This window comes from Cyprinodon tularosa, unplaced genomic scaffold (genome assembly GCF_016077235.1).
Source record: "Cyprinodon tularosa strain WSP-4 unplaced genomic scaffold, ASM1607723v1 ctg761, whole genome shotgun sequence".
NCBI classification, from domain to species: Eukaryota; Metazoa; Chordata; class Actinopteri; order Cyprinodontiformes; family Cyprinodontidae; genus Cyprinodon; species Cyprinodon tularosa.
In genome coordinates, this window is record NW_024039520.1 from 105,737 (window position 1) to 131,743 (window position 26,007).

The window sequence follows — 26,007 nt, forward strand, 5'->3', positions numbered from 1 at the left end:
AACATTTTAAGTACTGCAATTAGAAATTTCAAAATTATAAATGAATATGTACCACTCAGAACATTATTATTAGAAACTATTAGAAACTACTATTAGAAATTACTATTAGAAATTATTAGAAACTATTATTATTATTAGAATCATTAACTGGTTTAAATGAAGATTGTAAACATCTACATGTTATACCATGTTGATTTTCCATTTAGGTTTAAATGAACAAATGTTAATTTTCATAAGTCACTTAAATTATTGTTTGATTTATTGACTATTCGTCAAGACTATTAGTGAATAAATGATAAAGTTATGCTTTTTTGATCTGGGAACATTTTTGAAGGCAATCATTAAATCTGGACCCAGTTAATCTTTAGTTGTTCAGTTCTCCTCTAAGTTGCATCTGTATTTTTTTACTTCACTTGAAATCTTGAACATTGAAAGATAACATATTAAAGTATGTAAGTTATGGAGAACAAAAAAGGGTTGAGCTATATATACTTGAGAGGATATTTTCCTGTCCTTACATTTATTTAGCTAACTATCTCTCACTTTTTCCTTTTAGGTTATTTCAGAAAATAAAAAAAGTATTTTTTTAATTTAGCCTGATCAATAAAAATCTAATTTCCACAGAATATTTATTTTGTCTTTGTTTTCCGGTAGGATGCCTTCCTGATCCACTGGAAAAGCCTGGACCTTCTTCCCCCCCTGGAAGGAATTATTTGAGTCACATTGAGCAAAGGGAAACCTCCAACAGATCTGTTCAAGTCTGCTTCAGGAAAACCCGGTGACAGTCCGCTCCATTGCTCCTCTGGACCCAACACTAGTCTGCCTGTCCGCCCTCCAACGAGTTCATTCATCTCTGGATAAAACCCCACTAACTGGATCCTAAGGTAAAACAAGAGCCCCCCCAAACGTGTGTCCCATTCCTGCATATTACAAGTCTCAGTCATATGTCCTACGAGCCTTGAACTGATCATTTTGATCTCTCCTTCAGAGTTTCAAGTTCCGGTTCACCAGTCTGCTGAGGTTTAACTGAGTTTACCTTGCTGTATAACCTCTCACTCTGTTTTTGTCAACCTACAAATAAACCAGTTAACTTTAACCCTTGGTTTTCTGAGTGTGTCTCTGCATGTGGGTTAGAACCTTAAAGCCCATCATGACAGTTATCCCTGAGTCATTTTATCATGTAAATGGGGGAAAAGAGAAAAAGATCTGCATGAAGACTCAGCCCCCAAAAATCAGCATATCTAGGATCAGTTAGACCAATGTCAAAATAATTGGTATAATAATCAGCCTCTAAAAAACTGCATCCGTCGCTTTTGTTGTACATTTATTTCTTCAGTGGTACATTCAAGTTTATCTATTTCATTAAATACTGTGGTCCTCCAACATGTACCTCAGAGATCACATCACGATGATTGTGAAGAACCCCTGGTCTATAAGAGCTTTAGTTGTGTTTTTTTTTTTTTTGTAAATTGGTCAGAACTAGTCCTGGGCAATTTACTCTCTCATATTGTTCTCTGTCCTACTTTACAGGAACCAACAAAAACAAAGCAATAAAATAGAAGGACACGCCTATTTATTACTCACACAGTGACCTGCTTTCTGCCTGTATAAAGAGCAAACGTGAGCCAATCTTTCAAGATTTCATTATAAACTACTTACAAAGCAGAGGTGTCAGGATGAGGAGGTCTGATGTTTTTCAAATTTTTCTACTTTGTCTGTCTTTGACTCACAGTGAGGCTGAAATGGTGATAGAGAATGCTATTGCTCTAGACCAAGACTCCCACTTAGAGATTCAAGATGTTAAAACAAACCACGTTGAGAGCAGCAGAGAGATCAGCATCTCTGTGGACATCTGGGCTGAGCTGAAGGAGCTCAGAGACATGACCATTCAACTAAAGGCAGACCTGGTACATTACCTGAGCAAGATAGAGAAGGTGGAGCAGGAAAAATCAGGTAAAAGATGCTAACGCAGTTTTCCGCATGTTTGAAATGCAGACTTTTTATTACAATGCAATAAAAATAAAAAAATATTAAGATTTAGGTACAAAAGATCATCATAATTTAGTTTTTCATGTTCTATGATTAATATCTCTGCAGCCCTTGAGGTCAGAATAAGCTCAACTGAGATGGAGATAAAGGAAATCAAGATGCAAAATGCAGGTACTGATGACAAAGGAACAAATATGAGAACCTACAAATCAATAAACAGAGAATTAAGCTAAATTTGTGAAAAATCACGCATATTGATTAGACATGTACGATTGTTGTAAATAGGTTGAAATGATTTGTTCCCAGCTAAATAAAAAAAGCAACTTCTCTGCCCAGAGCTGCAAACCTCAGATGTCAGATGTATCCTGTCTAATGTTTCCATTTTTTCACAGATCGACCAAAGGTGGCGTTCTCACTCGGCCTTACAAACGCAGGACGCCTCGGTCCTTATAGCACTGATGTCACTCTGAAGTTCAGTAAAGTTTTCAGTAACTTTGGTCAAGGCTACAACCCAAACACAGGTGATAATGCCCCCCCCCCCCCCTTTTTTTTCTTTTTCTTTTTGTAAGTGGCAGTTTTGGCATGGAGGGGTTGAGAGGGAGTGCAGAAATTCCTCCCTTCTGTTGTCTACACATGCAAAAAAGCGCTACAATACTTGCAGCATTTTTCACTCACAGTTAAAATATGGCCATCTGTTGCTTGCTACTACATTGTTTTTGCCATATTGAGCAACAATGTCCACATTAAATCTTCTGCTGTTCCCAGAGTACACACTGCTGGTAACTTTTCATCTATTTTTCTTTTTTTTAAATTCTAGGTATCTTCACATCCCCAGTAAGAGGAGTATACTATTTCAGATTTACTTTCTTTGAGGTCGACAATGCTAACTGGATGGGGGTTCGACTGTATCATAACAGCAAGTTGATTATGATTAATTATGACCGAAGCAGCAGCTACTATGAAAACATGTCTAATGGAGTGATACTTCAGCTGAACATAGATGATGTGGTTTACATGGTTCTGGTGTCACCCTACACTGTATTTGATGACCATAGAAATTACAGCACCTTCACTGGATTTCTGCTTTTCCCCTTGTAAGAATACTCAGAAGATACAACATGCTACATTTAATTTAAAACATTTACTTTGGGAGCACCAGTATTCATGGGACATTAACTTTAATGTGACTATGAAAATCTATAGATCTCAAGTGCTGCTAATGCTGAAAATTCTCAGTCTTTCCACATAATGTGAAAATATTTTTCTTTCTGTATTATATGCAGGGTAGCCTTCATGCATCAACCATAACTTGCAAATCTTCTTAAACAGATTCTAAATGGCTTAAATTTTTTCCCCCCAACATTTTATGGTTAAAGTAACACAATGAAGACTGACAACAAGCTGAAGACTTAGAGAGCCCTCAGTTTGTTGTCAGGTTCTTTTTGTTGGCTCCATTTTCAATGTTTATACTATGTTCTTCTGTAAACAAATAATTTTATTAAATCATCAACTCACCATCCTGCTACCTGGTGTCTTGCTCCCGAACATTAATCCTGGACAACAATTACCTTTTGACTTTATACAATGATTAACTAAATGAATAGCATAGAAGAAATGTAAACCTCTAAGATTTTTATTGTTTTTATTTAAAACATTTGTGGTTCCAAATCTATAATACTTTAATGAATAGCTGGTACACTTTCGTTACTGGACAAGATAAAATCTGAGCTGAATCCATATAAAACAGACAAAAACTGTATGCATGTCTGCTGGTGGCTTTGGCATATCAATTTAGCATGTTTTCGTACAAAACCCCTACATCAAAATGACTGCAGCACATTGAAATATTGATAAAGAAACCCATGGTTACTTTGAGCTTGAATTATGAAATACAAAATCACTCTTTAATCATGGACAAACTATAAAAAAAAATGTCTTAATGAAAAAAACCTGCCAAAAAAAAAAAAAAAATAACAAAATAAAATCTGCCAATTTCTTCCATCCTTTCACAAAAACATTGGAATATCATGTTATATAGAAATATAACATATATAGAAAGTATTCCCTGTTTTTACCTGACTCAAAATTTTATCATAAATCTGTTTTCTTTGGCTAGAAATATACGAGTTATATATACAGTATATATATATATATATATATATATTATATATAATCTGTAAAGATTTAGCCCTGATTATTATAGTGTTGTATTTTAGGCTAAATAAACAAGTAAAAAGTAAAAGGAAAAACATGCAGTTTTCTATAAAAAATTACATTAGCTTCTGGAAATATAGTCATACAAAATTGTTATGACAGCCATTTCATTTTTATATAATGACAACTACAACTTTAGGTACTTTCTAAAAAGAACAAAATAAGTGTAAAATTTGGGCTGAATGTGTCATGACTGGTTTTATATCAAACCCACATGCAGAACACAACGGAGGCTGGGTAAAAGTTTAACAGAGTTTATTTAAGATGTTGACACACAAAAACATGAACTGGATCTGGAACAGGTCCGGGTTGGGTTCACTGAAGTCTGCAGAGATGATAGTTTGATTAGCTGGGCAGGCAGATGATTAATGAGTCCTTTTAGATAATTCTGATTCTACCTTGACGGAGTCCAGGCTTCTCTTGTGAGAGAGGGAACCGTTGGGTCCAGAGGCTGTTGATTCAGCAGAGTACACAAGCAGCTGCAGCGTCTAGCTTCTGACTTTGAATGGCAGACCTTGATCAGAGTTTCCAGCTCTTCACAGAGAGCAGCAGGGGAAATCCAAATAGGAATCTTGGGGTTTGGCTCACCAGGGCTGGAAGGCAGGTTAAGCTCACCCAGAGCTTCAGACTTGAGACAGGTTTCCTGTGAGCAAAGACAGAGGCAGGTTAGAACCAGTTTTCTCACTTAGAGATAACTTAGATTCTTTCAGGTAACAGAGGCTCAGGTTGCTAACCAAACTAAGGTCAACACTGCGGCGTTGAAGGAAGGTCTGGCAGCTGCTTATGAAGGGAAGGTCTCCTGATGAGTAGATGCGTTTCAAGTGTGCTGGAGGGCTCCAGCCCAGGAGACCCATGGCGCACTCTGCTGGAGAAAGGTGGTACATCCCCAGATCCCAACAGAATGTTTATGATGTGATGATTCTGAGGACGACAATTCTTCATAAGGTTGTAGGGTCACATCATCAAATGAAATAAAAAGTCTCCTGGCTGTAAGGTAAAGCAGTTCTAAGTCTGTTGTGTCAGAGTTTGCATGATCTCCCCAAACAATTAGGGCCTCTGTCTGATCAAAAGCATTATGGTTATGTTAATTCGTTTCTCTAAAATTTCCCTCTAGCCATTAGTGTTTCTAATGAACCCACCCTTGAACCCATGCCTCTACCCAGGAAGAGGGCTGCACAGGATACAAGTAGAATGTTGTCTATGATTATTATCTTATTTAAGATTGGTAGAAATTAGTTTTCTGGAAAAGTTTGCACTCCAAGCTCCACCAGGAACATTCTCTGGTAAGTTTGAAGCATGGTAATAGAGCTCAAGGCAAATGCATACATTGCTTACTCTTTGTAAATTTTCTCAAGCTGAACAACTGAAAAGCTACAATATTTTGATGGAAGGGACACAGAGTCACCCACCCGATGGTTGAGCGATGGGGCTAGATATGATGCCAGGGATGGCTCCATAGGTGTAATGTTTACCACCCCAGCCCTCCTTGGTCAGATACCGATGTTGCATGTCGGCAAAGAAAGAAGAAGGACATCCAGATAAGCTGGCTCAGCAACTTGTGTTTAATTAATAGATTTGAATGTCATTTCACTGCTATTACCACATGCATCTTCTTTAAACTCACCACTGTTCTTAGTCTTAAGATCCTCAATGTCATGTTCGGATTAAGGTGTCTAACCCACATGCAGAACACTCGGAGGCAGAAGAAAAGTTCAAAGATTTATTTACAATAAATGTACAAAATTTGATCAGATCCAGGAGGGGACTTGACTGATCACGAGTGGGTTCACTGCTGAGGAGGACAGAGAGATTAGTGGAGGTCCGGGTGTTTTGCAGGTTGAGAGTGTTCAGGTCAGTACCTGTTCAGGAGTGGAGCAGAGCAGCAGAGGGGGGGGACCTTGAGGGTCCAGAGGTTGTCGGCAAGCTGAGGGCGGAGGCAGAGCTTACAGAGTGCAGGCAGATCACAGATTGAGTTTCCTTCCAGTAATCTTCTGACAGCGGGCAGGCAGTTACTTGACTGAGGCTGCTCTCCAGAGTTCTACTGAGAACGAGCAGACAGATCACCGGTAGAGAAACTCTCCAGAGTTTCAGGTATTCAGGCAGGATCAACCTGGGAAGCAGAGAGGAGAAAACGGGATCAGGTTTGGTTCACAAAAGTCAGAGATCACGGACAGGCAGGTTGGCTCAGGCTTGCTAACCATTACTGGCAAACACTCTGGCACTGGAGTGAAGCCCTCCGCCTCCTTAAGTACAGATCTCCTGATGAGCAGATGGGAGACAGGTGGTGTGGTCGGCTCAGGCTCCAGGATATCTCGTTGCCCTCTGGTGGAGAAAGTGGACAAACCTCCAGATCCCAACACTCAACTTTACTCTTACTGATGTTCTGTTCGTTCTCTAAATCTGAAAACAAAGTTGGTATTTTACAAACAGAAAGTTAATAATAGAGCACATCAAGCTTACCATACATCAAATGCATTGAATAATCCTCTGATTGGCATGCATTTGTTCAAGCCTCCAGTAGGGATTTGCTGAAGTCTTTTCTGGACTTCAACACTTCAAGTTTTCTTTTAAAAAACATAAATGGTAAATCAAAGTACAAGAGAAATTAAATATTAAAGTAAAAATGTCAACATCCTAAGTTTTTTCATACTGCATATGGGCGCTGTCTTGAAATAAGTTTGTGTTGTTATAAAAATGCTGGCAAACAGTCTGTGAATTACCTAAACTCTTCTGCTTGCAGGCTCTCTATTTGAAATTTCATTCCAATGGTCAGGTCTCTCAGTTCCTTCAGCTCAGCCGAAACATCAAGGCAATTCTCAGTCTGCCTGCTGTCTTCATCATTGTTCGTTTTGACATCCTGAGTCTCCAACTGAAGGTGTTCCGCCACTAATGGTGCTCTGCCTTTTTTTTATTCCTTCATGCTCACCCTGAGCCCAACTCAACCACTGGCAGAGCAGCAATGTCAGAAGAATTGCTGCATTTCTCATTGTGAAATATCTCCTGTTGCTGCAATGCAATCTTTGAGAGCCTTTTCAGCTTCATAGAGTACATAGAGTACTTAAGGCAAGAAAGTACTTGGGAATCAAACAGGTGCGTTCGGTCTTTTAATATTTATTCTTGATAACATCAGTCAAGGATAGAAAGCAGGGAAGCATAGATTAAAATGCTGAATGTCCTTCGCAAGTTTATAGGGCGACTGCGCTGCAAGCTGAGCAACATATATAAGAAATAAAATAAATATAATGATAGAAAATAATAAAAAAATAAAACGGGATTTTATCCCTGTAATGTTATTCCTTTGCTGATGTTCAAAACTCTTCTCATGCATAACACATCACAGAGAATAAGACCATTCATAGATGTACAGTCACTTCTAGTAGATGTTTTGCAGCTAATATTTTCATAAAGTAGATTGCAAATACAAACATGACTTTTAAGTCAACAAATACAGAAGTAATGAGAAAAAATATAATTAAAACACCGATTAATTAATCTTACTCTATATGGTTTATGAAATGTACTTTTGTAACTTACAATAATAAATCTTGCAGTCTGCACAATACAACTAGCCCTGGCTACGTAGAACATGGAGCCGTTTGTTCTTGTTGTGATCTATCCAATAACTGTACTGTTCCAAAGACCCATGCATAAAACTTTTGTGAAGTGTTAGCAAAATGTTTTAGTGAAGAGAACCAGTTTAACAGGTTTATTGAGAAGAGAGTACAGGTGTTCAATAAGGAACTCAGAGAACTGGTGAACCGGAACTGGAAAGTCTGGAGAGGAGATCACCATGATCAGTTCGGGGGCTATGGTACTGTGGAAGCGGGACTCACGTTTGAGGGGGTTCTTGTTTTTCCTTGATTCAGTTCGTGTGGGTTTATCCAAGGAAGAGGGAACTCATTGGAGAGCGGACAGGCAGACATTCGTTGGACCTTGAGGAGCAATGGAGCGGACTGTCACTTGGATTTCCGAAAGGGACTTGAACGGCTCGTGTGGGTGTTTTCCCCTGCTCATTGTGAACTCAGTTAATCTTCAGGGGGAGAAGGCCCAACCTCCGGTTACACAGGAAGGCTTCCTGCCGAAAAAGCAAAGACAAAAACGAAGTTAGACTTAGAAAAACTTAGGCTCAGATTAGACTCAGCTAAACTCAGTCGAGGTAGTGACAGTCCACCGCTCAAATAGTGATGAACCAACGAAGGAGAAAAAAACACACAAACAACCCACAGAAACTGGATTCCTAACAATATATATATATATATATATATATATATATATATATATATATATATATATATATATATATATATATATATATATATATATATATATATATTTATTTATTCCATTGTCCAAATACCATGGGGTGCCACCAGAGATGGCAAAAGTACTCACTTTCCGTACTTGAGTAAAAGTACAGATACTTGTGTTAAAAAATACTCTGGTAAAAGTGGAAGTACTGATTAAACTTCTTTACTCAAGTAAAAGTAACAAAGTACAGGCTTGTAAATTTACTTAAAGTATAAAAGTAAAAGTAGAAACCACTTTTTTTTTTTGTTGCCTACATTTTAAATGGATGTCTGCCAATAGGACTAGATCTCTGTTGTGTTAATTTTCAATCATCTCGTCGTCCATACTACTATGCTAACGCCACCGCCACCAAGCTGCAATGATTTGCTGCGAATGAATACCGCCGAATCTGTCGATTCATCTTGTAGTGGTGCGTCAAATGCAACGTAGATTCCTATCCAATTAGATTGAATTTGGTACTGATGACGTGAAAAATAATAATGGTAACTTTATTGAAATGATTCAAAACTAAAGTAACGAGCCAATTTTTTAAAATGTAAGGAGTAGAAAGTACAGATATTGGTGTAAAAATGTAAGGAGTAGAAGTAAAAAGTCGCCATAAAAATAAGTAGTAAAGTAAAGTAAAAATATCAGAAGAATCTACTTGAGTACAGTAACAAAGTATTTGTACTTCGTTACTTCCCATCTCTGGGTGCCACAGGCTAACGGAAACCAAGAGGTGACAGCAAGAAAGACCGCCACAGCCAAATATCTACAAAGAATAAGGCAGGTCCTGAGAAGTCAGCTGACTTTTCAGCTGACTGAAAGTCAGCTGAATTGGAAAAACAAGATCAAAGCCATCAACACATATGCCCTGCCAGTCATCAGATACCCCGCTGGTATAATTAACTGGCCAAAGGAGGAGATAGAGGCTACTGACATCAAGACGAGAAAGCTCCTCACAAAGCATGGAGGATTTCACCCCAAATCCAGCACCCTGAGCGTAGCGAGGGAGGCCGAGGGCTAGTGAGGGTCAAGACCACTGTCCAGGATGAAACAACTAAGATCCAGGAGTACATCAGAAAGATGAACCCCAAAGACAAATGGCTTGGCAAATACCTCAGGCAGGAGAAATCCGAAAGTGAGGACAAGAAAGATGAAGGAGAACCATCATGGAGGGACAAGCCGCTGCACGGTGTGTAAATAGAAGAAGTGGCTGATATCAAAAAATCCTACCAGTGGCTGGAAAAGGCTGGACTGAAGGACAGCACAGAGGCACTAATCATGGCAGCACAAGAACAGGCACTCAGTACAAGATCAATAGAGGCCGGGGTCTACCACACCAGGCAGGACCCCTGATGCAGACTGTGCAAAGATGCCTCTGAAACAATACAGCACATAACAGCAGGGTGTAAAATGCAGGCAGGAAGTGCATACATGGAACGCCACAACCAGGTAGCTGTCATAGTGTACAGGAACATCTGCCATGAGTATGGGCTGGAAGTCCCAAGGTCAAACTGGAAGACACCTCCTAAGGTAGTTGAGAATGACCGAGCTAAGATCCTATGGGACTTCAAGATCCAGACTGACAAACAGGTGATGGCTAACCAACCAGACATCGTGTTGATCGACAAACAGCAGAAGAAGGCAGCAGTGATAGATGTGGCAATCCCATCAAGAAGAAAGAACATGAGAAGCTTGAGAAATACCAAGGGCTGAAAGAGGAGCTAGAAAAGATGTGGAAAGTAGGATCAGCAGTGGTGCCAGTGGTAATTGGAGCACTGGGGGCTGTGACCCCCAAACTGGGAGAGTGGCTACAACAGATTCCAGGTAAAACATCAGAGGTCTCTGTCCAGAAGAGCGCAGTCCTAGGAACAGCTAAGATACTGCACAGAACCCTCAAACTATCAGGCCTCTGGTAGAGGACCCGAGCTTGAGGATGACACATACCACCCCACGAGGGGTGAGAAAATAGTTATATATATATATATATATATATATATATATATATATATATATATATATATATATATATATATATATATATATATATATATATATATATTTTTTTTTTTATTTTTTATTTAAAGTCATGGATGCATGAACTCCTTTTTTTAAAAATCAGTGTTAAATTCTGTTTAAAGTAACAGATTATAATGAAAAATGTCTCCGGGCCTTTACTGGTTGTTGATTTTCTTTATTTGGACCCTGCTGATTTTTAGTTTTATTACCCCTGGTCTAACAGGCAAGACCTGTTAATTATCTCATGGAGATTCTACTCAGTTTGATTCTGTCTTACATTACACAGGAAATACCAAGGAGCTGTTTGAAGCTGCTTTGAATGTTATCATCCAAATAAATGGTCATTATTAGTAGTTCCCCCCACAGAGTTAATTAATCTACGTATGTGTAATCTGAAAATAATTTCAGTAGTTCTTAATGTACTGCAAAAATAAACAAAAAAAAAATGATCAGCATGTCGCTCATATTTTACAAACCAAAATAAAAAGAAATATATCATGTCAACTGAGTTGTAGAATCCTCTTCCTATAAATGTTTAATTATCTGTGAAATCATGCTGATCATTCTTTATTAAGATCCTCGTCACAAGGACACACAATATATATATATATATATATATATATATATATATATATATATATATATATATATATATATATATATATATATATATATATATATATATATATATATATATATATACCTGTATATATATATAGTACAGACCAAAGTTTGGTCACACCTTCTCATTCACAGTTTTGTTTATTTTCATGACTATGAAAACTGTAGATTTACACTAAAGGCATCAAAACTATGAATTAATACATGTGAATGTACATATTTGATTACTGCTTGATGAGCTTCAAGAGGTAGTGCCCTGAAATGGTTTTCACTTCACAGGTGTCCCCTGTCAGATTTAATAAGTGGGATTTCTTTCCATAAAATGTGGTTGGGACCATCAGTTGTGTTGACCAGAAGTAAGGTGGATACACAGCTGATAGTCCTGCTGAATAGACTGTTAGAATTTGTATTATGGCAAGAAAAAAGCAGCTAAGTATAGAAAAATGAGTGGCCATCATTACTTTAAAAAATTAAGGTCAGTCAGTTCGAAAAATTGTTAAAACTTTGAAAGTATCCCGAAGTGAAGTCGCAAAAACCATCAAACCACAAAGAAAATGGCTAACATGAGGACTGCCCCAGGAAGGGAAGACCAAGAGATCACTATAATCACTCCTCTAAAAAAGTTAATTAACACCTAAATTAACCTGGTGCCCACAGTTTGGATTACGTAAAGGAAAAACGCCTTCCTGCAGCGACGGCAAGCTGCCAAGAGGCAACCGGACCAGAGGCTGCTGTTAAATGGGATTCCTAGTAACAGCGCACCTCCTGTGTTTTTTTTTTGTACCTTTTCCTGTTCACTATTATGGCAGCAGAACTGAAATCTGAGTACTGTGCTATGCTGAACAAATTTGCTGTGCCTAGAGAGGCTTTGTTGGTGAGAAGCCCCTCTTATTATCCAAAACGGCTTTATTTATTCAATTTGTTACCAAATTTACATGTCTCCAAAAACGCCGAACCTGACAAAGGAAGTAAAACAGTGGAAAGGAGAGAGATCCTTTAGATAGTAAGAGAAAAAAAATGAAAAGGGAAAAAAAAGAAAGACAACAAAACCATCCAACCAGCTGCTATATCTGTAAAAAATGAAACTGCTCCCTGTAGGCAATCCAGGTGGAGAACCTATAGGGCAGGGGTGGCAATCTGGTTCCAGATAGGCCATGTGGCTGCAGGTTTTCTTCCCAACCAAACAGTAGCACACCAGACTCTAGTCATCTCATCAAGTGAGTCCAGTCTTAACATGATGATTTTCTGGAGTGGTTAAATGCAGAGGGTTCATATTGGGGTTTATTTCGTTTATACTTGTGACAGTGTAATGACAATAAAATGGTGAAACAGTGATATCTGTTTAATCAACGCACGTCCAGCAAGTTCAGATGCTCCAAGCCTTCAAATGAAATAATGATGAATGAAGGCGGTCATGAGATCTGGGTAATGACCGAAAGGACAAGATCGCGAATACAAGTGGCCTAAATGAGTTTCCTTCGCAGAGTGCATGGGGGCACCCTTCGAGTTTGGGTGAGGAGCTCAGTTGCCTGGGAGGAGCTTGGATTAGAGTCGTTGCTCCTCCACATCGAAAGGAGCCAGCTGAGGTGGCTCAGGCATCTATTCCAGATGCCTCCTGGTCGTCTCCCTCGGGAGGTGTTCAAGGCATGTCCTTTTGGGAGGAGGCCCGTGGAAGGCCTTAGGACAGCTGGAGGGACTATGTCTCTAAGCTGGCCTGGTGTCATTTCAGGGTCCCCCCAGAGCACCTGGAGGAAGTGTGTGTGGATCGGGAAGTCTGGGCATCTCTGCTTTGACTGCTGCCTCCGCGACCCGGCCCCGGGTACAGCGGAAGAACATGGATGGATGGATGGGTGGATGGATTCCCTTTTCACAGATTCAAAATGATACAGAAAAAAATTTATTGTTCTAATTGATTTACGGTTCATGTCGTATTTTATTTTCTGATAAATAAATAGATTTGAGGGAACATTGGTGCTCACACTGTTAGTCAATAGAAGCAGTTTATTTCCAGGTCAGACATTGTTTGACCACTTTCCATTTATTGTAAGTAAGGGGAACACACTCTGCCCATACAGAAAATGGCTGTATGATGAACTGATTCTCTCTTTGCAAAGATGTAAATATAAAGTGCCGACTGAGTGAAATCCATCAGTTTCCGTTTATTAAACCGGGGTGAACAGTTAAATACATTTTTCCCACTACAATTTGGAGCTGTTAAGGCAGGATTCTCCAATGACGGATTTTTACAAGGACAGGGATTGTCAGAAGGGTCAGGTACCACCTGGAGGAAGCAGTCTTCCAGCCTCAATACCTCGTTTCGAAGTTTAAGGAAGTGAGGACTTCTGGCATCGATGTCCCTGGAGGTCAGCGGGAGGATCAAAGCAAACCATTTCTTTTTTGAGACGCTGAGATAAATCTTTTGTAGGCACAGCTTAAAATAAATTTCAAAAATAAAATTGAAGACAATTTAATTTAAGATTTGATTTAATTCAAGACAGCAGAATATTAATAGATTTAAAGATTATGAGAAATCAAATACTGGAAAATTAGCTCAAACAAAGCCCTCTTCTAATAAATCTGATAAAAATAAAATAAATAAATGTAATCTATTAAGTGAAAAAAACAAACTAAATGAAAAGTTAATAGGTTAACCATTTTTAATGCACTAAAAATTTGTATAATACTAAAGAACCTACCTACATAGCGTACATATTACATATATACGTACATAGATGAAAAAATAAGTTTTCTTTTGGGGAGAGGAGTGACAATTTAGGTTTTTTCACTTGAGAACCAAAAGACACTTGAAAGGGAAAGCGGAGGGCTCTCTCTAAGCACTGACAGGAAGGTTTTAGGTATCACCAGAAGGCTCTTAGTTTTACTAAGACGTACTACAGGGTCAAAGGCCACCTTGGGGCCCTAGTAATTGTTGGGTTTGCTTGCCTTGTTGTGCAGGCCAGCTGACTGCACATCTCATTGAATGTCCATGGGTAGTTCTGGTAAGTCTCACATTGAAAAAAGCAGAAATCCACTAAAAGTGCAGTAATTATTTCCATCGTTATACAAAGAAAAACCAGTACCAAGATTCATAAAAACTTCATCCCCTTGTTCAAGTTGAAGTACAGCTGCATTAGATGTACTTTCATGTAGGCCATCACTGTGTTGAAAAGCGCCTAAAATGAGATCGCTATTATGATATAAATAAACACCGACTGTATGTGTCATGATCCTGGCACTGGTGGCTGGCCTGATTGCTCATTCCACTCACCTGTGTAACTCTGTCTGTTTTTCTCATTACTGCTTATCTGATCCACCTGTTTTCAGCTCCTATATATGCTGTGTGTTTTCCAGCTACCAGTGCCAGAATATTCAAGCTGTTTTGTGTGAGTAACTCTAGCCCTCTGTTTGCTTTTTTGATTATCTAAATTGTGACCTGTTTCTGTCCTGTGGATCCTGAGTTTTGCTTTGCCCTAGTCTGCTCTTTAATCTGCTCTGTTCTGGACTGATTCCTGAATTCACCTGGCTTTCTGACATTGGCTTGGATTCCCCTTCTGTACCTCATCGGCTTTCTGATCCTCTGGTCTGTGAACTTGGTTCTGCTTCGACTTCGGCTTTGGACATTCCCTTCAGGACTCTGTTGCCCCTCGGCCTCGGCTGGCTTCAGCTCCACTCAGAAACAGGACCCGGTTTATCCGCCCCAGCTGACGAGCAGCCATGCTTGGAGTTAATTAAAGTCTAGTTTTGAACCATCCAGATCTGTCTGTTTTTGAATATTGGGTCCAAGGTTTTGAATTCACTACAGAATATTCTGGCCAAATTATGGACCCATCAGCAGACAGATCTTGGAGCGAGGCCGTCGATCTGAAAATGTCTCAGCTAGAATCCGGAGTTACTGAGATTCTCACTCACCTGCGCAATCGGACTTTAACTGCCTCAAACCATTCCCACACAGCCGCGCCTGTTTCTTTGCCTCCCTCTGTTTCTGCCAATAATGAACCACGTCTGTCTGCCCCAGAACTGTATAGGGGCGATCCGGAGCACTGCAGAGCTTTTTTAACCCAGTGTGAGATCCGCTTTGAGCTGCAGCCTAACGCGTTTCCTTCTGACCGAGCCAGGGTGGCCTATGTTATTTCGCTGTTAGCGGGTAGGGCGAAGATATGGGGAACATCTGTGTGGCAGAATAACTCCTCCCTGTGTGATTCGTATGGGTTTTTTTCTGAGGAACTACTTCGAGTTTTTAGCCCTGTTCTTCCCAGCAGAGAAGCTTCTAGGGGACTGTTGACTCTAAAGCAGGGGAATCGGTCAGTGTCTGAGTACATTATCGATTTCCATCTGCTGGCTGCTGAGAGTGCTTGGAATGAGGAGGCTCTGATGGACGTCTTCATCACGGGACTCGGAGAGAGCATCAAGGACGAGCTCTCCACCCGTGATTATCCTCTTTCTCTTAGGGAGCTGGAGGAGTTGGCTTCCCGCATCGACCTTCGCCTACAGGAGCGTCGAAGGGAGTGGTCCTCTAGTACGTGCCGCCTTCCCTTCAATGCAGTCTCAGAGGATCGTGGGAGGACTTCGGAACCCCTACTCTCTTCTGGTCCTAAGCCCATACAGCTGGGACGTTCGTGCCTCACCAAGGAGGAGAGGGATCGCCGCTACAGGCTCCGGCTCTGTCTCTACTGCGGAGGAGAGGGACATCGGCTGAAATTCTGCTCGGTAAGGGATCAGGCTCCGGGGAGGATCTTATTGAGCTGAGCCAGGCTATCTGCCTCCCCAGACTTTCTGCTTCCTGTGACTCTTTCTGTTGGCTCACATAGCCATAGTTTGTCAGCCTTTTTGGATTCTGGAGCAGATACCGAGTTCATGGATGGGGACCTGGCCAGAAAGCTCGGCATCAAGCTTTTTCCGACACCGGACTCTCATCAGGTACTAGCCTTAGATGGACATCAGCTTAACCAGTCATCTCTTAGGACTGAACCTGTAGAGCTGGTGGTGGGGGGGAACCATGTTGAACAGTTAGTTTTTCTTATTATTGATTCACCTCAGATTCCTGTAATATTAGGTTCTACCTGGCTTACTAAGCACAACCCGCACATTGACTGGCAAAGGGTGGAGGTTTTGGGTTGGTCCATTGCTTGTTCAGGTTCCTGTTTACTATCAGCTAAGTCTAGGATGTTGGGTTATTCTGTTGATCCAGAGTTTTCTCCAGATCTTTCTAAGGTCCCAGATGAATACCTTGACCTCAGAGAGGTGTTCAGTAAGGGCAGGGCCAAAGCCTTACCTCCCCATAGACCTTTTGACTGTGGGATTGATCTACTGCCCGGTTCCACACCACCTAGGGGTAGGTTATATTCCTTGTCGGCCCCTAAATCCCAAGCTATGGAGAAATACATTTCCGAGTCACTTAGGGCTGGCATCATCCGTCCTTCCTCTTCCCCTGCTGGGGCGGGCTTCTTTTTTGTGGGCAAGAAGGACGGATCCCTCAGACCTTGCATTGATTACAGGGGTCTCAATGACATTACGGTCAAGAATCGGTATCCTATTCCCCTAATTAACACAGCATTTGATCAGATTCAGGGAGCTAAGGTTTTTACCAAGCTGGATCTCCGCAATGCATATCACCTGGTGCGCATCAGGGAGGGTGATGAGTGGAAGACTGCTTTCAACACCCCGACTGGTCACTATGAATATCTAGTGATGCCTTTTGGCCTCACCAATGCACCGGCGGTTTTTCAGAACCTGGTTAACGAGGTTCTTAGGGACATGGTTGGTCACTTTGTCTTTGTTTACATAGATGACATATTCATCTACTCACGGGACTTGGAGTCTCATAAGCTCCATGTCAGGTCAGTGTTGCTTCGCCTTCTCCAGAACCAGTTATTTGTGAAGGCAGAGAAGTGTGAGTTTCACGTGAGCACTATCTCTTTTCTGGGCTTTGTTGTCTCCCCTGACCAGATCTCCATGGACCCCTTGAAGGTGAGCGCCGTCACCGATTGGCCGGTTCCTAAGGATAGGAGGCAGCTCCAGAGGTTCTTGGGATTTGCCAATTTTTACCGCCGGTTCATTAGGAACTTTAGTCAGGTGGCAGCGCCCCTTCATGCCCTCACATCATCCAAGGTCAGGTTTTGCTGGTCCGATCAGGCGGATCGAGCTTTTCAGAGGCTCAAGGCTGCTTTCACCTCAGCCCCAGTTCTGGTGTCCCCCGACCCCAAGAGGCAGTTTATTGTCGAGGTGGATGCTTCCGTTACCGGGGTCGGGGCGGTGCTCAGTCAGGAGGCTGAGGATGGAAGAATCCACCCTTGTGCTTTCTTTTCCAAGAAACTGTCAGCAGCTGAGCAGAACTATGATGTCGGGGATAGAGAGCTGCTGGCAGTCAAACTGGCTTTGGAGGAATGGAGACACTGGCTGGAGGGTTCAGGTATTCCGTTCCTGGTCTGGACAGACCACAAGAATCTGGAGTACCTCAAGTCAGCCAAGAGACTTAATCCCAGACAGGCTAGGTGGGCACTGTTTTTTGGGAGATTCAACTTCTCTTTGTCTTACAGACCCGGGTCCAAGAATACCAAACCCGATGCTTTGTCCAGGGTGTTTGAGGCGGAGGAGGAGATTCTCAGTGGTGCTGAGGAGTATGTCTTGCCTGAATCTGTGAGGTGTGCTGTAACTATGGTTAACATAGAGGAGGAGGTTAGACAGGCCCTTCTTGACCAAACTCCTCCCAGTGGTTGTCCGTCTGATCGTTTGTTTGTTCCTAATGCTCTTAGAGGGAAGGTCCTTGAGTTTTGTCATTGTTCTCATCTGTTCTGTCATCCTGGTATAAGCAAGACTATTTACATTGTTCGTTCTCAGTTTTGGTGGCCTTCTCTGTCTGCTGACGTGCGGGAGTTCGTGGCAGCCTGCTTACAGTGTAACCAATCCAAAGCATCCAAAAGACCACCTTCTGGTCTCCTCCGGCCACTCCCCATCCCTTCCCGTCCTTGGTCGCACATTGCCATGGACTTTGTTACTGGGTTACCTTGTTCTGAGGGTAATACTGTCATCCTTACAATCATTGACAGGTTCTCTAAGATGTTGCATTTGGTCCCTCTGCCCAAACTCCCCTCAGCTAAGGAAATGGGGGAGGTCCTCACCCGTGAGGTTTTTCGGCTCCATGGTCTCCCCACTGACATTGTTTCTGACAGGGGTCCCCAGTTTGTCTCTCGGTTCTGGAAGGAGTTCTGTTCATTGTTGGGGGTCTCTGTCAGTCTCTCATCCGGTTTTCACCCCCAAACAGATGGCCAGACAGAGAGGGCCAACCAGGAGATCGAGACAAAGATCTGCATTCTCTGTGAGGCTGATCCCACTAAGTGGGCCAGCCAACTCCCTTGGGTAGAGCATGCCATAAACTCTGCTCCCTCTAGCACCACTGGACTCTCTCCGTTCTATGTTGTTTTTGGTTTTCAGCCACCGGTGTTCACCATACAGGAGAAGGAGTCTAAGGTCCCTTCTGCACACCTTTCTGCCCTTAGGTGCCAACGGGCTTGGAGAAGGGCCCGGAGAGCAATTTCTCAGGCCCTGGTTGGTCAAGCTAGGGCTGCCAACCGCCAGAGGGTGCCGGCACCCACTTACAGGGTGGGTCAGAGAGTTTGGCTCTCAACTAGGGACCTGCCTCTCAAGGTCGACAGCAAGAAGCTGGCTCCCCGCTTTATTGGGCCGTTCCCTATTGTTAAGGTGGTGAACCCGGTGGCCGTCCGCCTCCAGCTCCCTCGTACCTTAAAGATTCACCCCACTTTCCATGTATCCCGGGTCAAACCTGTTAGGTCCTCTGGTTTTGTGCCCACACCTGGGTCACCTCCACCTGCCCGGTTCATTGATGCAGACCCGGTCTACACGGTCCGCCGTCTTCTCAGGTCTAGGCGGAGAGGCCGGGGGCTCCAGTTTTTAGTAGACTGGGAGGGTTATGGACCTGAGGAGAGGTCCTGGGTCCCGGCCCGGTTCATCTTGGATAAGGACCTCATTAGGGCTTTCCACAGGGATCACCCAGATCAGCCCATTGGGGCGTCTGGAATCCGCCCTTGAGGGGGGGGGGTTCTGTCATGATCCTGGCACTGGTGGCTGGCCTGATTGCTCATTCCACTCACCTGTGTAACTCTGTCTGTTTTTCTCATTACTGCTTATCTGATCCACCTGTTTTCAGCTCCTATATATGCTGTGTGTTTTCCAGCTACCAGTGCCAGAATATTCAAGCTGTTTTGTGTGAGTAACTCTAGCCCTCTGTTTGCTTTTTTGATTATCTAAATTGTGACCTGTTTCTGTCCTGTGGATCCTGAGTTTTGCTTTGCCCTAGTCTGCTCTTTAATCTGCTCTGTTCTGGACTGATTCCTGAATTCACCTGGCTCACCAAACTTGGACTGTTTTTCTGACATTGGCTTGGATTCCCCTTCTGTACCTCATCGGCTTTCTGATCCTCTGGTCTGTGAACTTGGTTCTGCTTCGACTTCGGCTTTGGACATTCCCTTCAGGACTCTGTTGCCCCTCGGCCTCGGCTGGCTTCAGCTCCACTCAGAAACAGGACCCGGTTTATCCGCCCCAGCTGACGAGCAGCCATGCTTGGAGTTAAATAAAGTCTAGTTTTGAACCATCCAGATCTGTCTGTTTTTGAATATTGGGTCCAAGGTTTTGAATTCACTACAGTATGATTGGCTCTGAGCTCAAGTACAGTTAGTCTGAAGTAGTAGGTTCCTCTGACCGGGGCTGTGAAGATGCCTGCAACAAGATAAACAACAGGATGAAGAAACGCTGTATATCTGCATCCATTGCTGCTTTCTCTTAATTATACTGAGTGAAAAGGTTGGTACCGGTAGATGGGTTGTAGGCTGTGCCAATGTTACTGAAGATTTAACTGAACTTCAGAGTGACTTCAGTGTCAAAGGGTCCAAAAGCTCCAGTGTTTGAAAATGCAGCTGACAATGCCAATTTTAGTTCACCTGAACACGCAGAAAGAGGGCTTAAGTCAAAAAGGCACAACAGAGTTAAAATTCATCACTTGAGAAGATGGGAACTTTACTAACTAATACACCATCTACCAGTTTATAGGTCGAGGAAACTGAAAAGGTTTGTTCATGTTAAGAATGTGTACATGCCTTGTGTTAAACTGTATTAGATATATTCCTAGATGTAAATGTGTGCTTTTTTTTTTTTTTACTTACCCATGCTCTTAGTTTTGTGATCCTCCATCTCACTTTGGCTGATTTTGTTTTCCAAATCTGCAAACGGATTAGATTTTTTTCCAAACAGAACGTTACTAATACAGTAACTCATCAAGTTTAGATCACTGTATTAAAAAAATGCTACTATCTTACTTGCACTTGTTTGTTTGAGCGCCTCTACCTGCGATTCGCTGAGATGTAATCTGGTCTTTAAAGCTATAAGAACATACTGACTTTTATTAGAATATAAACAGTGACTTAAAATGAAAGAAAAGCAGAATTTTGATGTAAAAAAAAATGCTTCATTTTTTTTTTGCCAGACCAAAAACTGACCTGCACCCCACCCAAAAAAACAACAAGAAAAACAAACAAACAATTTGTGTGACGTTAGCTGTATTTACGTCAATCTGTACGTTACCTAAATTCTCCTGCTTCAGTGTCTCTATTTCAGCCTTCATCTCAATGGTCAGGTCTTTCAGCTCCTTTAACTCAGCCCAAATATCGGTCTGTCTGTTGACTTCAACGTTGCTTGTTTTAAAATTATTAGGCTCCAATTGGAGGTGTTCCTCTACAAATGGGGCTCTGCCACTCATTTTAGTTCCTTCATGCTCACTCTGAACCCAACTCAACCACTGGCAGAGCAGCAATGTTCGAACTATTGCAGAGCTTCTCATAGTGAAATGTCTCCTCTAGTTGGTGTGTTGCAATATTTGAGAGCTTGTGCAGCTTCTCTATTTATACACATAGAAGGCATGTCCTCAAACAAGTTAATGAGAATAAAGCAGGTGCTATTGGTCTTTTATTTATTTTTGATAGTGTTGGTCAAGCTTAGATTAAAAGGTTACACAGCCTTCCCCAGAGATTATAGGGTTACTGCACAGGTAGCTGAGCTATAGATGTAACAAATAACAAATATGAAATTATTGATAATGATAAAAAATTATGATTTTATATTTATAGCGATATAATATCCCTGAAAAGGCAGGCTCCACATATCACAGAGATTCAGACCGGCTTTAAATTGTAAATCAAAGCCAAAGGGCTGAGATGAAGCCAACTGTGCACAGAGATGGAGTCCTATGGGAGCACAGCTGGTGAAGTCTGGGAAGACAAAAGTGCGGTTGATTTCATCGACTCATTGACTGGAAGGCAATCCCTCACACTAAGCATGCTTGTAGCGACAGTGGAGAGGAAAAATTCCCTTTTAACAGGAAGAAACCTACAGCAGAACCAGGATCAGTGTGAGCGGCCATCTGCCGAGGCTGACTACAGGAACAGATGGGGCGAAGCTACTATGAGAAAAGGCAGAGAGATCATAATGTTAGAGATTAAACTAACATTCTGCAGGGTGGAAGAATAGAGATAGAATGAAGCAAAATGATGAAATAGGGGTCCCTATGTCCTTCAGAAGTCTAAGCCTATAGCAGCATAACTATAGAGATAGATCAGGATAACCTGTGTCGCTCTAACTATAAGCTTTATCAAAAAGGAAAGTTTTAGGCCTACCCTTAAAAGTAGACAGGGTGTCTGCCTCACGGACTAAAACTGGTAGTTGGTAGGAATTGGATTTCACAAACACATTGGAATTGAATTGAGCGTTAAGGCCTGCAGTGTGAACGTAGCTTTTGATGAGTCAGGCCAAACCAATTGGCCCTAGATAGAGTCAAGCGGCTTTTAGCCAATTAAATTACAATAATTTGGTCACTTATTTCTGCATTGGGCTTAAATGCATGTGCCCTAGCTCTCATCAGTGAAGAATTTTACCCAAAGTGGTTTCACCATTGGACCTCTTTTAAAAAAAAAAATGATTGCGATTCAGGTGCAATGGAATTTCAGGTTTTCATTAGCCTTTAAAACCCATTTTACACAAATTTTGGGAAGCCAGACTTTGTCATTACCAGTGGAAAACATAAAACGCGGATGCAGAGTCTAGCCACAAGATGGCAGATCTTCTTTACCTGTGCTAGCAAACTAGCTTCTTTTGTAGTGTCTTTTAAATTACATGTAAGGAGCAGAACCCGGCTCCTTTGCATAAACTATGGTATTGTATGTACTATGTGCTTATCATTATTTGTTTAGTATCCACAAGCAGTGTTGTGCCTGAACGCGTTCATTCAACGAAAGTTCATGAACTCGTTCGTATTTTGGGCGAACATGAACTGAACGTACGGCATTACTGCCTGATGAACGTTATTGTGAACTTGTTCATTCTGGTGTCTGTGAACGGCACGCTCTCTCAGTTCAACTCCATTCAATAGGTTGCCAGATTTCTATAGAGCCCTCCAGGCGAAACCCCGGCTAAATCACACCGTAAACAGGCCTTAATATGTAGCGGGAAAAACACCCAATCTGGCAACACCAGCTACCAGTGTCGTAGCCTACAGCCGCGTGCGTCATCAAAACAAAATGCAGCGTGGAAGCCACAGCAGCATGGAGACGACCGTGGATGCGAAAAAGCAGCAGTATGATCACTTGAAACAGTTTTATGACCAGGTGGTCGGTGAGGATGATGGCAACAATCTTACATTTCTCTGCAAACTTTGCCCGCCGGCTTTCAGTAAAAAAATCAGCACTTCAGTAACCTTAAATTCCTACCTCAGCCTGGTCCCTCAGTTTGTATTAGTAAAATGTTCTTGAGGGTTTAACTATTCATGTAACTTGTTAGTTAAACCTGCCTGGTATAATTTTCCAGGATTCCAGCATTCCTTTTTAGTATGTACTGAAATGGAATTTCAAATGAAAAAATAATAATAAAAAAAAAAAACATTTGCACCTTAAAGACTACTTTCCTGTTTTTCTTTTAATAATTCCTCATAAAAAAGACCATTCAAGCAGCACATTTTTCCTGATGTTTTTGAGAATATACTGTAGGGGTGAAAGCTGCAGCTGCTACAAGTGTGAAGTGAATGGACAGCAACAAAGCATTAAAGCAACAATGGGGAAATCTGTCCCCTCAATGCTAATGTAAACCCTGGTTGGATAAGGATTCAAAACTGGATATGAAGATGAAATCTGACGCACAGTTTCAGTGTTACAACTGATAAAATAATTGCTGTCTGTGGTTCTACAGTAGGCTATGGTGTAATTGTACGGAGCCCCTCTGATGACATGGTCAAAAAAAATTTTTAATTGTGGCCACGAAGTAGTATTTCGTGCGCACGAAATACTACTCTGTGGCCACGCAATAAGTTTAACGTGCGCACGAAATACTTATTAATAAAAATATAATTCCTGGACAACTGGGTAAGCAAATCAAGCGCGCCTTAGAGCGTAGAGAAGGCGCGCTCGATTTTTTTTTTGACCATGTCATCCGAGGGGCTCCGTATAATTGAGCAATATATGAAAAAAAAAAAAAAAAAAAAGAACTATGAACTAGTTCATTTTTTGGAACTGTCAACTTAGTTCAAAATTTTGAATTATGAACTATGAACTGAACTAGTTCATTTTAAAATGTGTGAACTGAACTTTGAACTAGTTCACGTAGAAAGAGAACTTTCCCAACACTGTCCACAAGTGTACCAGAAAGTAGTAGTTTATTAAGACGGTTTTATTTCAACTTAGGACCTTTAAACATCAGCTGTGATTGAGACAGCTCTACATGGCTGAGCTGTAGCTGCTCCAGAAATCTCTAAAAGACTGGGATCATCGTTTCACCATCAATAGGACTGGATGGCATCATATAAAAAAATAGTTAAGTGTGACAACCCCTAACCAGAGAGGTAAATTGGAGTATGTACAGGTGCTGGTCATAAAATTAGAATATCATGAAAAAGTAGATTGATTTCAGTAATTCCATTTAAAAAGTGAAACTTGTATATTATATTCATACATTACATACAAACTCATATATTTCAGATGTTTATTTTGTTTAATTTTGATGATTACAAATGACAACAAATGAAAATCTCAAATTCATCATATCAGAAAATTAGAATATTACTGAAGACCAATAAAAACAAAGGATTTATAGAAATGTTGGCCAACTGAAAAGTATGAACATGAAAAGTATGAGCATGTACAGCACTCAGTATTTAGTTGGGCCTCCTTTGGCCTGTATTACTGCAGCAATGCGGCGTGGCATGGAGTCGATCAGTCTGTGGCACTGCTCAGGTGTTATGATAGCCCAGGTTGCTCTAATAGTGGCTTTTAGCTCTTCTGAATTGTTGGGTCTGGTGTATTGCATCTTCTTCTTCACAATACCCCATAGATTTTCTATGGGGTTAAGGTCAGGAGAGTTTGCTGGCCAATTAAGAACAGGGATACCATGGTCCTTCAACCAGGTACTGGTAGCTTTGGCACTGTGTGCAGGTGCCAAGTCCTGTTGGAAAATGAAATCTGCATCTCCAAAAAGTTGGTCAGCTGCAGGAAGCATGAAGTGCTCTAAAACTTCCTGGTATGTGGCTGCGTTGACCCTGGACCTCAGAAAACACAATGGACCAACACCAGCAGATGACATGGCACCCCAAACCATCACTGACTGTGGAAACTTTACACTGGACTTCAAGCAACGTGGATGAAGTGCCTCTCTTCTTTTCCTCCAGACTCTGGGACCTTGATTTCCAAAGGAAATGCAAAATTTACTTTCATCAGAGAACATGACTTTGGACCACTCACCAGCAGTCCAGTCCTGTTTCTCTTTAGCCCAGGCAAGACGCTTCTGACGCTGTCTGTGGTTCAAGAGTGGCTTGACACAAGGAATGCGACAGCAGAAACCCATGTCTTTCATACGTCTGTGTGTGGTGGTTCTTGAAGCACTCACTCCAGCTGCAGTCCACTCTTTGTGAATCTCCCCCACATTTTTGAATGGGTTTTGTTTCACAATCCTCTCCAGGGTGCAGTTATCTCTCTTGCTTGTACACTTTTTTCGACCACATCTTTTCCTTCCCTTCGCCTCTCTATTAATGTGCTTGGACACTGAGCTCTGTGAACAGCCAGCCTCTTTAGCGATGACCTTTTGTGTCTTGCCCTCCTTGTGCAAGGTGTCGATGGTCGTCTTTTGGACAACTGTCAAGTCAGCAGTCTTCCCCATGATTGTGTAGCCTATAGAACTAGACTGAAAGACCATTTAAAGGCTTTTGCAGGTGGTTTGAGTTAATTAGCTGATTAGAGTGTGGCACCAGGGGCCATCAATTTTGAACCTTTTCACAATATTCTAATTTTCTGATATGATGAATTTGAGATTTTCATTTGTTGTCATTTGTAATCATCAAAATTAAACAAAATAAACATCTGAAATATATGAGTTTGTATGTAATGTATGAATATAATATACAAGTTTCACTTTTTAAATGGAATTACTGAAATCAATCTACTTTTTCATGATATTCTAATTTTATGACCAGCACCTGTATATTTATTTTCACCCAAAGGGCTCATGAATGCTCATATATTGTGTCTCTAAATTATTTTCCTCAACTACTTTTTTTTTTCTATGAGTAATTAAAACCTAGTGTGACTCTTGATGTGCCTTGGTTATAGACAGTGAACCATGCAAAAATCACAGCTGACATAATTGCTTAAAATGGAGCAGAGCAATTCCCCCTACAGATAATGTTTGTATTTCATTCACCCGTTAACTCTGTATCAGTTATAGGCTCCTTGAGATGACGTGTGGTGAATTGGCACTATATAAATAAAGTGAATTGAATAAAAGAAATTCCCAGTGAAACATCACCAAATCAGAACTGATTGACTAACT

General features: G+C 41.3%; 1 protein-coding gene and 1 long non-coding RNA gene across 2 annotated transcripts; one reads left to right on the top strand and one right to left on the bottom strand.

Moving 5' to 3' along the window:
• Window positions 1-1,634: 1,634 nt before the first annotated feature.
• LOC119773493 (complement C1q-like protein 2) lies at window positions 1,635-3,494 on the top strand. Its single transcript, XM_038270465.1, has 4 exons — window positions 1,635-1,953; window positions 2,098-2,160; window positions 2,382-2,510; window positions 2,807-3,494. Exons 1-4 carry the CDS (start codon window positions 1,677-1,679, stop codon window positions 3,085-3,087), a joined length of 750 nt encoding a protein of 249 aa, XP_038126393.1. The 5' UTR covers window positions 1,635-1,676; the 3' UTR covers window positions 3,088-3,494.
• Window positions 3,495-20,308: 16,814 nt separating this feature from the next.
• Window positions 20,309-21,002, bottom strand: LOC119773495. Its single transcript, XR_005279421.1, has 3 exons — window positions 20,728-21,002; window positions 20,463-20,525; window positions 20,309-20,366 (listed from the first exon to the last, which is right to left on the bottom strand). It is a non-coding gene; the product is annotated as an uncharacterized LOC119773495 (long non-coding RNA).
• Window positions 21,003-26,007: the final 5,005 nt, after the last annotated feature.